Source organism: Sceloporus occidentalis, unplaced genomic scaffold, assembly GCF_023333645.1.
Source record: "Sceloporus occidentalis isolate IW3139 unplaced genomic scaffold, rSceOcc1.0.p SCAF_3, whole genome shotgun sequence".
Taxonomy (NCBI): domain Eukaryota; kingdom Metazoa; phylum Chordata; class Lepidosauria; order Squamata; family Phrynosomatidae; genus Sceloporus; species Sceloporus occidentalis.
The window spans coordinates 132,176,746-132,189,748 of record NW_028316983.1 but is presented as its reverse complement, the minus strand read 5'-3'; the positions used below and the strand labels follow the sequence as shown (position 1 = coordinate 132,189,748).

The following is a 13,003-nucleotide window of genomic DNA, read 5'->3' as shown; positions in this document are numbered from 1 at the left end:
ATAATACAATTAAAAAAATTAAATTAAAAAAAATCTGGGAGCTCTCCGCTTTCACCCCCCTGAGGTTCACCCCACTCCCACCCTCTCTTCAGCATTTTAAAGAGATGCAGGGCACCCCCAAGCCTGTTTATGGCAAAAGGCTGCTGTTTTGGCAGTAGTGGTGTCACCCTCCCTTAGGGTATCACCGGGTGTGTCCTACACCCCCACCCCTGCTAGTGATATCCCTGCCGAAAAGAAGTGGATTATGAGAGTATCTGAATTACAACAAGAGTATCCAGGTGGCAGAGTATTGGCTGATCTGGCCCTTGGCTATCCTCTAAATTAAAACTGGCTCAGGTTGCGCACTTGAAACTTCTAGTGGAAAACAAACTTACCATTTCATAAGCATAAAAGCTCTGCTCCCTCCCTGTCCAGATATGTCTCAAAATGAACTGAATGTACTTGTAAACCTGTAGTACATACATCTTAAGGTGCCACCACGAGTGAGAATACTCCACGTACTACCTGGACGTAACTCATTGTTAAAGGAGCCTTCCAGCATCAGTACTGGGGTATATGTCTGCACAGCTAGTTTGGTGCTAGAAATGCAGAAAACACACTTGCATCTTAATTCAAGCTGTCTGAACATTAATGCTGAACATTAAGCCACAAAACAAACAAACAAAAATGACCACAGAAGATCTACAAGAATTCACCCTTGACAACGTGGAAACTGAAATAGTTAAATAGTTCTTGTACCTTGGTTCAAATATTGATCAGAATGGAGACTGCAGTCAAGAAATCAGTAAAAGACTAGGACTGAGAAGGGCAGCTATGAAGGAACTGGATAAGATCATAAAGCGTAAAGATGTAACGCTGAATACAAGCTGACTAAATTGAGGCTGTGGTACTTTGGCCATATCAAGAGGTAAAATGAATCACTGGAAAAGACAATGATGCTAGGAAAGTGGAAAGCAGTAGAAAAAGGGGAAGACAGCATGTCAGATGGATAGACTCAATCAGGGAGGGCGCACGCCTGGGCCTGCAGGACTTGAGCAGAGAGCTTGAGGACAGGGGGACTTAGAGATGTCCCATCCACAGGGTCACTATGAATCACAATAAACTCAAGGACAGTTAACAACAACAACAACAACAACAACAATTTACTTGACAATTCCTGCACTATGCACCTCTTTGTATATGGATATCTATCCTATTTTGCACTGTGCATAACATAATTCTACTATAATTGTATGATGTTTTTATTATTATATCTGTGTGATCCTCCTTGCTTTGGAACATTTTCTTCTGCTCTTTTTGATTGTTGTTACATTCTCAAAAAGATCAAAGAGGTTTCCAAAAATATTTGTTAAAATAGAAAAATATTCTATCACACTAAATAATGAAAACATCAAATAAAACAACATAAAGTTAAATATGAACATTCCAGGCACCTGCACAATATTTTAACTGACTCATTAACTGCTGCTACTCAGCTTTTGGTAGTGTCCTTGTCCAAGCTCAGACAAATTCAGCATAAGCACTGCAAGTCAGATGCTGATTAAATAAACTTCAAATAAGTGCTGAACATGATGTTACCCTAGCCCAATAGCTCATTGCATGGGAGACGTGACATGCACAAAATATTCCCACAGACCCAGGAATATTGGTGCTTACTTGAGTAGAACAACAGCTCCTCTGGCCCCATCTATTTGAACAGAAATCTGTGCATGTATCAGGCCACTGGACGAGGGACCTGATGCATACTAGTCAACATTATCTGAGCCTGAACCCTGGCATGCACAGGAGCTTATTCTCTGATTGTGAAGGTAAATGCTGCATGTAGATGCAGATATGTCCACCTATTATTCATACAGCACATTCCCCCAGGCTTTTTTTTCCTCTAAAGGAAGATTTGATTAGCACAAAACTATATGAACTGACCTCAGAGGCAGTGGGTTGTGCCCACTATGTTTACTCCATTTTTTTTGGAATGCCAAATAATGATCAAATTTCCATAAATCTAGATGACATTTTAAACTATGTTTAAAATAAGAATAAGAAAGGTCATTCTATAAAATTATATGTATGATTTCAGTTCTTGAACAATCCAGATTACATGATAAGTATGAATCTGTTTTGAGACATAACCATCAACTCCTAATCACTGTGCTTTATACAGCTAATAAACACAAGACTTACCTATAACATTTGCCTGTAAATCAGGGATGGGCAATGGTGCCCTTCCAGGTGTTCTTGAACTGCACCTCCCAGCATTCCTTACTTTAAGATAAGCAGGGTAGGGCTGGTGGGGGTTGAGGAGCTACCATGATTCATGCCCTTGCAATAACTATAATGATTCAAAGTTGTCAGAGCCATACTGGTGCCTATAGTATTACTCTTTGCTTTCTCCAATCTAACAAGTGCAAGAAACACACGTAAAGCTGACAAGCCTTCCACAAGCTTAACACCTGTCAGGAAACAGTACACAGTTATTATGCTGGATATGTACAATAGCGGCATCTGCAAAAATAAGTGGTTAATGTCATGAATCAGTAGTGAGTATAAAATAAAACTGCAAATATCACTTTGTAAATGGAATGTCAAATCAAATGGCATCATTAAGTTAATGTAGTGAACTATTGTAGTGTCAGTTTATAGCCGCCTGATATCCATGATCATGTGTGTTTCTACTGTGCCTCTGTCTGTCTGGATTATGCAAATTCATCCTCACAGCTACTTTTTGCTTGTGTGTATTTTTAATCCTAAAGATATTAATAGAAATGCAGAGAGGCTGGCAGCTGGCCATGGATGACAGGCAGCTGAGCATATAGGAGCTGAAAATCAAGTCCCTCCAGGACCAGACAAGGAGTGGACCACTGGCCAGAAACAATGAGCACATCCAGATGTCACAACATGCCAGAATTCTAAAGAACAGTCCCATATACTGGTGCTTTTGGTTGATTATTCCTGCTGCAAGTGTGAATGTCTAAGTGGAAATGGGGTAAAACTACAATGGGGAACTAGATAGGCATGCAAAAGGCAAAACCTTATCCTGCAATTATCTATGGCTCCTCCATCTATAGTTTATTGCAAGTGGCAAGAGCTTGCACTCTGATTTGTATCTCCCCAGAAAGCTATGGAAATAATCCATGATTTCTTCTGGATGCATTTCTCTGCTTTGTTGAAGAAAGATAAGCCTGACGGCTGAATCCTGCTAAATTCAGATGTCACAAGAAATCTGCCACGATGGGAGCGCTATGATTTGTCTAGGCACTCTTGTTCACACTGGGAGCAACTGCACATAAACAATAAACCAAGGTCTCCTGGAATCCTGATTTACTGTGATGTGAGAACTGGGTCAGTGAATGAATATTTGGAGTAAGCAATTTATCACACAAGCCCTGTTCTTGCTTCAATTGCATTAGATTTCCTGTGAATAAGAAGGATGTCTTAACCATGCTTCAAGGACACAGCAGCCATGCTTTAGAGACAACATTATGTAAAAAGCATCGCCAAAGGCTTTAATTGCAGTTTAAAAGCTGCACATAATAAAGTCCTAGGACTAGGTGGAGTAACTACCCAGGAACGGCCAGAATCTGTCTTTACTCATGCAGAGACAAAAGCCTAATCTATAAATATGCAAAATTCTTAACAGCAGATTATTTTATGGAAGACCAAACTGTGTAAAAAACCAGGATTATCTTTTTCTGATGCAGACATTCCCATTCTTGTACCCAGTGTATATGTTTGGATTATAGCTCTGAACAGGTTATTTAAGGATGCCAGTACCTATTGTTTAAAGCATATGGAAAGGTATCAGGTTGGAGAAGCCTGGTTTAGATGGACTATCAATTAGGGATGGAAAGAATGTTCAAAAGGATGTGAAAAATGGTAAACACAATAAATGAAACAAAACATGTTGCTCAGGTGTTGGGAAACCCTGACAAGGAGAATCCTAGAAAGGCCAGAATCTTCATGGTTTGGTAATTATTCCAAGTGAAAAATGCATGTGAGGTTTTTTCTGCACAAAAAACAAATCTCTGGAGAAACCCAGTTTTACAACGAGGCCTCCATTTACTCATCCTTAACTTGTAACCAGGCCACTAAGAATCAATAGCCTCCTAGGGGAGATGATAGTCTGCATAGCCTTTGAAGAGTATTGCTTCTTCCATGGAAAATACTCTGAAGAATATAGATGGATCTTTCTTTATCAGGCCATATATTTAAGCACTGGAAAGCTGCAGCCAATCCATACATGCAGTTATGTCTATTTTTCATTGAACAGTAGAAAATCTCTAACATTTAGAGACTGAATTTGTCTCCTAATGCAATAAAACACGTAGTTAATTGATAAAACAAAAGATAAAACAAAATCCACATAAGAGTGATATCTTTATTGGCCAACCAAAATGCACAAAACACTTCATGCAGGCTGTTGAAGCTTTACTGGCTTATTCATCAGGCAAAGGATATTTTATTATTATTTTTATTATTATTACTATTATTATTATTATTATTATTATTATAGCGCTGTAGATCTGCATAGCACTATACATAAAAACAATAAATATAAAAGAGTAAACCTGCCTATGGCATACAATCTAAGAATCTAAAAAAAAATCATACAGGAAAAGAAAAGTAGAGCTGTTGGGAGTCACAGGCATACATTTTGTATCGGATGTTGTTTCTCTTTTAGTTCACTTGGTTTGGAGGAATCTCAATGCAGGCAAGGGCCACTCTTTTCTGGCCATATGGGGACCGATAGAAAGGGCAAAAAAAATTAGACTCCAATAGCAGCAGTAAAGCAACTCTTATGGATCCAGAGTCTATGTCCTTTGTGAAGCCAATGACTGATTGATTAATATATTAATTAACAGCCAAGTTAGGTATTTATCATCCTGAAGTCCTTGGGCTGTGCCAAAGGGCCATTGCCTTTCAGTGAAATGAGTGACTATGAAGTAATTTTGTTATTTCTGATGTGCTGATGTTGAAGATAATTGTCACTATGTTTAAAGTTTTGAAGAAATTGTTTTATATTATTTTTAAGTTTATTTATCTTTTGTATTACCACACATTTGGCTTTCAGTGCAGCTAAGAGGTTTTCAACTTTTTCTCTTCAGGTTATACTTATTAATTACAATACTAATTATATTAATGCCCCATCGTGTCCTATAGCACCCTTTGGATCTCTGGTAGAACACTATTCGCTTTTATTTTACTTCTGTGGGTTTAGCAGCTTGATCCCTAATGAAGGTTTCAAGGAAGGTCTATCTCAGATTGCTAGCAAGAGGTTACAGCCTTTGAGCTAAAAGGTGACACAGATCAGGAGGTGGTGAATGGTCAATACAGATGAGACATAGCAGGGTCTGGTAGGGGCCAAAGATGGTACCTGTCCCATTCGAGGAAGAGTCTATCTGTGCTTAGGGCCTCAGGATGGAGCCAAATGGTCACAGAATTCAAGGAAATCGAGATGTCATTCTTCCCCAGGAAACCTGAGAAGAAGACTAAAACAAGGTAACTCCAGGTCAAACCCAAGACTAGGCAACTTTATGGATTTTTAAAAAACTTTCAATTAGGAATCTAGAAGATGTGATGTCTAAGCAAAGCAAACACCTCAGTCAGCCCTTTCCTCTTTTACAAGCCAAACTGTAATGCTTCACTGCTGCTTTGAGTTTCCATTACAAAATCTAGCACCTAATAACCAGTGAACATGATTATATTTGCAGCCACAGTGTGATGATTTTCCAACTCTCTTATACTAGTAAAAGTCTTCTGATTGGCTTCTTTCCCCAGCCATCCTTTTTGTCCTCTGGTGAGGTTTTTCTTAAAGAGGATGTGCTGATCACTCATTACACACCAAAACTGAACCAATTCAAACATACAAAAATAGCATGGTTTTGGGACTGTACCATTTCACCTGGGGAATTGCAGATCTGTATCCTTCTATGCAGTGGCAAGAACCCTGTAGACTGCTAAGTCAAAACCCTATCTCATGATAAATTTGGAGAGCTATATACATTTTATAGTTTTTATTGTTTTTGACAGAATGCCTCCTTTATGTTGAAAATCACAAATGAAACCGAACACAGTGGGGAGAGAGTCTCATTGAGACAGACATGGACAGCAAGCTTTGGCATCTTACTCTTTGTTAAAATGAAGTCTTGAAGAATAATTAGGAATCACTAAGTAAAGACCTCTCTGCCAAATTTGGCCTCTTGAGAGCCTGAATCACCACCAGCTCAGGTTGAAAGAAAACAGTGAAGGGAATGGGAACTGACAGAAGTAGAATGCATTGGGAAGCTGCTTTGCATAATGAAGACTGGTGCTTTAGGTACCCTGTTCCTTCTTCAGTCCTTAAATACAGACCTGTGATTCCCCAGGTGAAATGATACAGTCCCAAAAGGATGCTATTTTTGCATGTTTGAATTGGCTCAGTTTTGGTGTGTAATGAGTGATCAGCACATCCTCTTTAAGGACTGAAATCTTCAAGAGCAGGAATGGAGGGGCAAGGGATTGTGGTGGAAGAGTGGTGGGCTGCATAATGAAACTATACACATTAAGATCCTCCAACAATGCAAATGTCTGGTGTTGTCTTCAATACTAACTTCAACACCTATCCGCCTAACCCACAAAGAAACAAGAAGTAACATAAAAATAAGGAACAAAACAAAAAGAACTGCAAAATTTAGTTTTTATAGTAAAGAATGAATCAAATTTCTTTTCAAAGGCCTGTTACAGACTGCCAAAATAAAGCTGCTTCGGGTCTCTTTGTAGGTATGCTGTTTAAATGATGCATGCATCCTAAGAATCTGGAAGCTGCACCAAAGCTGCACTCCAGTGCTTAGGAATGGAGTGTGGCTTTGGCGTGACCTTCGGTCTCTTAGGACCCATGCATCATTTAAATGGCATACCTCCAATGAGACCCGAAGCAGCTTTATTTTGGCAGTCTGTAACAGGCCAAAAGCTACAATAAGTAGCTCGAGTAAATTATTTTTAAAAAGTGAAGTTCCAAGTTTTCTAGGCATTCCTTTTTCAAAGCTTATAGGGATCTGAGAGGCTTCACTTTCCTTGGTCAGAGAAAGGAGAAGTTATTCTTTTGGATTACAAACAAAATATTCTGGTTATGGGATTCTGGGAGTTATCTTTTTAAAAAAAACCTTTCCCCATCTCTGACCATGGCCTATACCATACATGTATATTGGCAAACTACAATGTGTTCAGAGGAAGATGAATAAGATGGTAAAAGATCTTAAAACCAAGAGCTATATGGACCTTTGAAGGAACTGTGTATGTTTATCCTGGAGAAGAATAGACAGAGAGATGTCAGGAACAGAATCTTTAAATATTTAAAAGGTGTCAAGTAAGGGCTGGAACAGACTGGCAGCTTCAGCCAACTTCAAGCTGACTTTGGGGTATGGTGTTTGCATGGACAACATCCCCTAGTCACCCGGAAGCCACACTGGCGATTACACACTAGGTGGCTTTGGGGTGACTTGGGGGTGTGGTGTTTAGACACCAAGTGTAGCCAAGCCGGCTGGAAGCCATCTGAAGCAGTGATGGGGTGGCTTCAATACACCCCAATTAGGAGCAGCTGTTTGCTGCTCTATTTGGGCCAGATCCTGGATGGATTGGGGCCGCGGCATGTGGTTGCCATGGCCCAAATCCGGTTCTGTTAGAGGTTGATTAAAGCCACCCCTTCAGGACAGTCTGTTTCACCCTTAGATGAAACAAACTTATTTGTGTTGTTCCAAAAACTAGGACATGGAACGATAGATTCAAATCAGGAAAAAAAAAATTCAACCTAAGCTTTAGGAAGAGGTTCCTGACAGTAAGATCTGTTGAACAGTGCAATTTTGACTGTCTTGGAGAGTGGTGGACTCTCTTCCTTCGGAGGTTTTTAAACAGAGGGTGGATGGTTACTTCTCAGGGATTATTTGGCCATTGATTCCAGCACTGGCATGGGGTTGCAAAATATGGCCCTTTCCAGTACTGTGACTCTATGAGTCTTTCTTTCTAAGCAGATTTAGCTAACTGGTATTTCAAACAAAATAATAGCTGCTCAGGGCTACAAAAGCTTGTGTCTGGATCAGGACCCAAATCTAGACTTGAAGAATGAATGAAGAAGCTAGGGTGCAAGAAGCAACTGCTATTTACCTGTTGATCAGCCTGATGTTCCAGAGATGTACTATTTTCTGCTAGTCATGAAGACAAGTTTTATAATTCCATATTTAATGTGCCCCAAAGGGGAGGGGTTTAAAACAGTGTGGCTCAGTAGTTTGAGTGTTGAACTCTGGAGACCACAGTTCAATTCCCAGCTTAGCCATGAAGCCCATTGGGCAAGTGACACACTCTCAGCTTCAAGAGAAGGCAATGGCAAATCTCCTCTGAACAAATCTTGTCAAGAAAACCCCACAATAGGGTCATCTTAGGGTCGCCATAAGTTGGAGATGACTTGAAGGTATACAACACATACATATATGCACACACGTGTTACTGCCATAGAAATATTAATGTAAGATTCAAGCTGGAATATAACAAGCAAGGACTTGCTGCAAATATGATTTTTGATTGCAGAAAATAAAACAGAACACACACCTATACAGGCAATGGAGATAAGCAAGGACTAGATTAATTACCTATTTATTAGGGCTCAAGCCTCATAGTATCAATAGCACAATTGTGAAGAAAACAATCCAGTTATTTGAATAAATCATTCCATACAAATTCAGACTGTTTTCTTCACTGAAACAAAAGAAAGAGTAATGGCTAGAAATCTCATTACTTCTTCCTGCATTTTAAAACTGATGTTAATTTAAATGGAAGATAAGGACACAATTTTCAAGTCTACAAAGCACTCTGCTGTATATATCAGTTTCCCAAGGATCATACTCAAGGTGAAAGAGACAACTGTGTGGTGATTCCTACAGTTTGATCACATTTGCGGATTGAAAGTGAGAAGGGACCACAGCTCACTGACAAAGTAGATGCTTTTAATGCCAAAGGTCCCAGATTCAGCGATCCTCGCCTGGGAAAGAAACACTGGAGAGCTGCTATTAATCCCTATAGAAATTACTGAGCTAGATGGACCAAATGTTTTACTATAAGGATGTTTTCTATAGTCTGATGCCCCTTTATCTTTGTGAATATGGTTAATGTAACAAGCAATATAGCAACCGGACAGTTTCTCTCAACATGACTTTTTAAATGTAATTAACTGGAATTATTGAACTGAAATTTTGTAATTATCAAGTACATAGTAATGTATGTGTCTTTTCACATCTTCAGGGAACAGATACATATTTATAGTTTTGTATTACTGGTGTTTGCTTCCTATTTTACTATAAAGTTATATAGTGCAGAGAGGATCCAAGTTACTTTATAAAAAGTAGTGTGTAATATCTACCTGTTCAAAAATGGATGTCCTTATACAAGAAGTCTGAAAACTCATTTATAACTCTTGTGCAAATGGGCTGTATTTCTAAAACCTTACCTCATTAATCACTTATGATTATGCTTAGAAGAAAATGGTCTTCAGTATTTTACATAAGAGCTTTTTGTGTATGTATTGCAAAACATAATTTGCTAATAAGAATTACGGTACACAATCCAAAATAGCATGAGATAAGTAAAATCTGAAACCAAGGCTTCATTCCTGCTACAGAATAAATAATTTTAGTTGAATGAATGAAGCGATTTAGCGCCAAATAGACATTCACACTATTCAAGCCATGATCGAACCTACCCGTTTCAATTTAATCCACTTCGCATTCACATTCAGCAATGGATCAATTCAACACGGAGTTGCCTCACAGGAGTGATCGCACCACAGGAACCAAATCAAATAGACAACGCATTCACACTTGCGCTGAATTGATTCATTCCAAAAGAAGTAGGGAATGCCTCGGATCCAGAAGGACTGTTTTAAATGTGTTAGCGCTGCTCCCTCCTCAGCAAACCGTGCCAGAAATTCACCACAAATGCGAACAAGGGCCATTTAAAATAGTTCAGATCAGCTTGAAAGCCGGTTTATTATGTAGTAGGAATGAGGCCCAAGTCAATAACCTTGATTGTTGGCACTGAGGCTAATAATTTACTCTACAGGAAGCAACCCATCATTTCACTTTGCCCTAGATTTAAAAAAACTTATCAGTGAAAAAACACAGCTCCATTTACATTAATATTTGTTATCAATATTCCATGGAAAAACTGGCCCACTAGATTCATTGCTCCAGAAGCTTATACCTTCAGATTTCTTTAATAACAGATGGTAGTTCTTTTTAAATTAAATATCCTTTCTGTTCAGCTTTTTTCTTCAAAACATGCATTTTTGTAACAACCATATTACTACATGGTGATTGTTAAAGGAACTATAAATAGAGAGGGGTTTTGTTTGTAGGTACTAGAATTTAAGTTTTAAATATCCCTTAGTTTCTCCCCTACCCTGGTATTCTTTCTGTCACTTTGCTCTTTTTAAAATTTTCCTTTCCTCCTATTTTCCTTCCTTGTACTTCTTTAGCCTTTCCAGCTCCTCATTCTCCTTCTCTACTTACCACATTTACTAGGTAACAGGACCTCCCTCCCCTACACATACAGTGGGCCCTTCATACTGGTGGGCTTCAGATTTGCTAGTTTGGCCACCCATAGATTGCCATGCCCCATATTATTCAATGGCGCCAATGTGAACATGCATGGGTTGAAGCGTGCATATTGACATGGCCATCTGAATAATATGGGGTGTGATTGTCCATGTTTTTTGGTGCCTGTAGGGCCCCTCGCACCAAATCCACACCAAAACAAAGAGCCCACTGTACTGTTTTTGAAGCATTTGGGGGCCCTGCAGAGAGAAGCACTGTCTTGAGACCCTCCAGAGAAAATAGTCACAGACCTAACTGTAACCCTTCTCTTGTAAGGAAGGAAGGTTGGGCAATTCCATACAGTGACTAAAGATGGTACTGCAGGCTAAGATAAATTTTAATTAACTAAAATTAACCAATTAAAAAGCACAAAATAACCACACGGTACATACTGCTACAGTTCCATTAGTATCTATGTTCACTTTCAGGCATCTAGGTTAACATTGTTAGAGCTATGCTGGAGAGACACACTCACAAGGACACATACTCTCTTTTATTATTGTTACAGATTTGATTGACAACATGGTATGTTGACTATTATTTGCCAGTTATTACTATTGCTTTTTGGTGAGGGGTTTTGTATTCTTGTTAAAATATTAAAAATATTAATTAAAAGACTACACAGAGAAGCAAAAGATATACTTGCCAATATCATTGCTAGGAGATGACACTACATATTTTTCTCATTCCTGTCACAGTGCACTCTTTTCTCTTTCCATGACTTATTCTAACACATTAATTTAAAAATATACAATAGCATTGTCCTGATGAGTGTTCAAAAGCTAAGGAACATGTCCTTATGAGGTATCTGTGTGTAGCTTTCAAATTTGGACATTTCTATCTGCCCTGAAATAAGGAATATTTCCATAAAATAAAGCATGTCTCTTGAGAAAAAGGGACATTTGGCAACTTAAGAGCATATCCATATGGCCAGAACTGTGCTGCTTCTTGGCATGATAAATATTTTCTGTAACAACATCAACTGCAGAAGTTGTACACTTCTATCTTGGATCTCCTAAATCTCTTAAATCTGCGAAGTGACATTTAGGTTAACGGATAATTATTTGGCTGCTATTCTGGGCTCTGTGCCTGTCTGGTCTAAAGATAAGCAACTGCAAGAATCATTTGACAAAATAGCAACAACAACCCAACAATCTACTTTTAGGGTCCCTTCCCCCCTTTTAGATAAGAGGTTATCAGACAGAAAACTCCGCGTGAACATAACAGAAATATGCAGAGGAAGGGGAGACCAAGGCTAACAGTTGCTTATTAGTAAACTTATTATGAAACAATGGCTGTTGGGTGGTTTGGGAAAGGACTCTGGAATCATGCATGGGGGTTTGGAGAACTGCATTACTTCTTCTTCTTCCATCTTGCCTTCCAATGGCTCACATAAGAGCATATGAAGAACACCACTGGTTGAACTGCCAAACTAATGGCTTTCACCATAAAAGACAGCATTGAAGATACTTAAAGGCTGCTAATCTGAACCCTTGGCCAAGCCATAGGGCTCCTATGTTCATATAAAGATAGTATACTCAATGCATTTGCCACTTTCTCCAAGCTATGAGATAGTTCATAACAACAAGTTGAGAATCCTCAGTGGAATTCAGTGCCTGAATTGACCAAGCAGCCTGGAGACTGTCAGAACAGATGCTTCTTCACCTCAGGATACTTGACAGTGAATCCATAATGAATTCAAATGAATTCAAATGAAAAAGGTGTTCAGTCCAAGAATTATAAAAATTGGATGTATTGAGATAAACTATAGAACTAAATCAGCACAACTAGAGAATAATTCTTTCATATCAAGAAATAATCTCTGGTGAGAACCACTGAATTAAAAATAAATATTACTGTTATATTCTGTAGTAGTCATGGGCCTTTGCTTTTTACTGTCTCCTGAAAATATAGATGTTTTAAAAAAAATATTTTTGAGGGCACTTAAGGCCAATGCTTGCTGCCGCTTGCTTTATTAATTATTGCTGCTGCTGTTTTATCTTTTGATTTTGAGGAACTCTATGAGAAAAGCATGTACTTTTTTGCATTTTCTTTTTGAAAAACAAACAAGCAACATTATTTGTAGACAGGCAAACAATGACTCACGCAAAAGGCATGCAGAACTACTGCTCCACGCCGCCGGTCCTCATTTGTGAAGATGTCACTGGGGAATTCATGGAGAGCTGGCAAGGAAAAAGCAAAGAATCAAGCTATCAGAAACATTTAGTTCGTAGTAAAGATATATTAATTAGGCAAACCAAGCACTTCTTTAGACTGCTATCTTGGAACTTTCCCCTCTGTGGCATACTATTCAGGCTAGTTTTAAACCTTTTTTCTTCCCTCTTGGCCACTGCAAGCCTTTCTGATAAATCCATTATGATGAAATT

The 13,003-nt window shown here is 38.7% G+C and overlaps 1 protein-coding gene across 2 annotated transcripts in view; it reads right to left on the bottom strand.

Annotated features, from left to right (window-relative positions):
• LOC149316820 (sodium/potassium/calcium exchanger 3-like) overlaps window positions 1-13,003 on the bottom strand; it is a 202,951-nt gene that overhangs the window by 51,660 nt on the left and 138,288 nt on the right. For both annotated transcript variants that reach the window (XM_089516350.1, XM_089516351.1), the window contains exon 3: window positions 12,723-12,799. In XM_089516350.1, coding sequence (XP_089372476.1) covers window positions 12,723-12,799 — 77 coding nt within the window. The remainder of the gene's footprint in view (window positions 1-12,722; window positions 12,800-13,003) is intronic.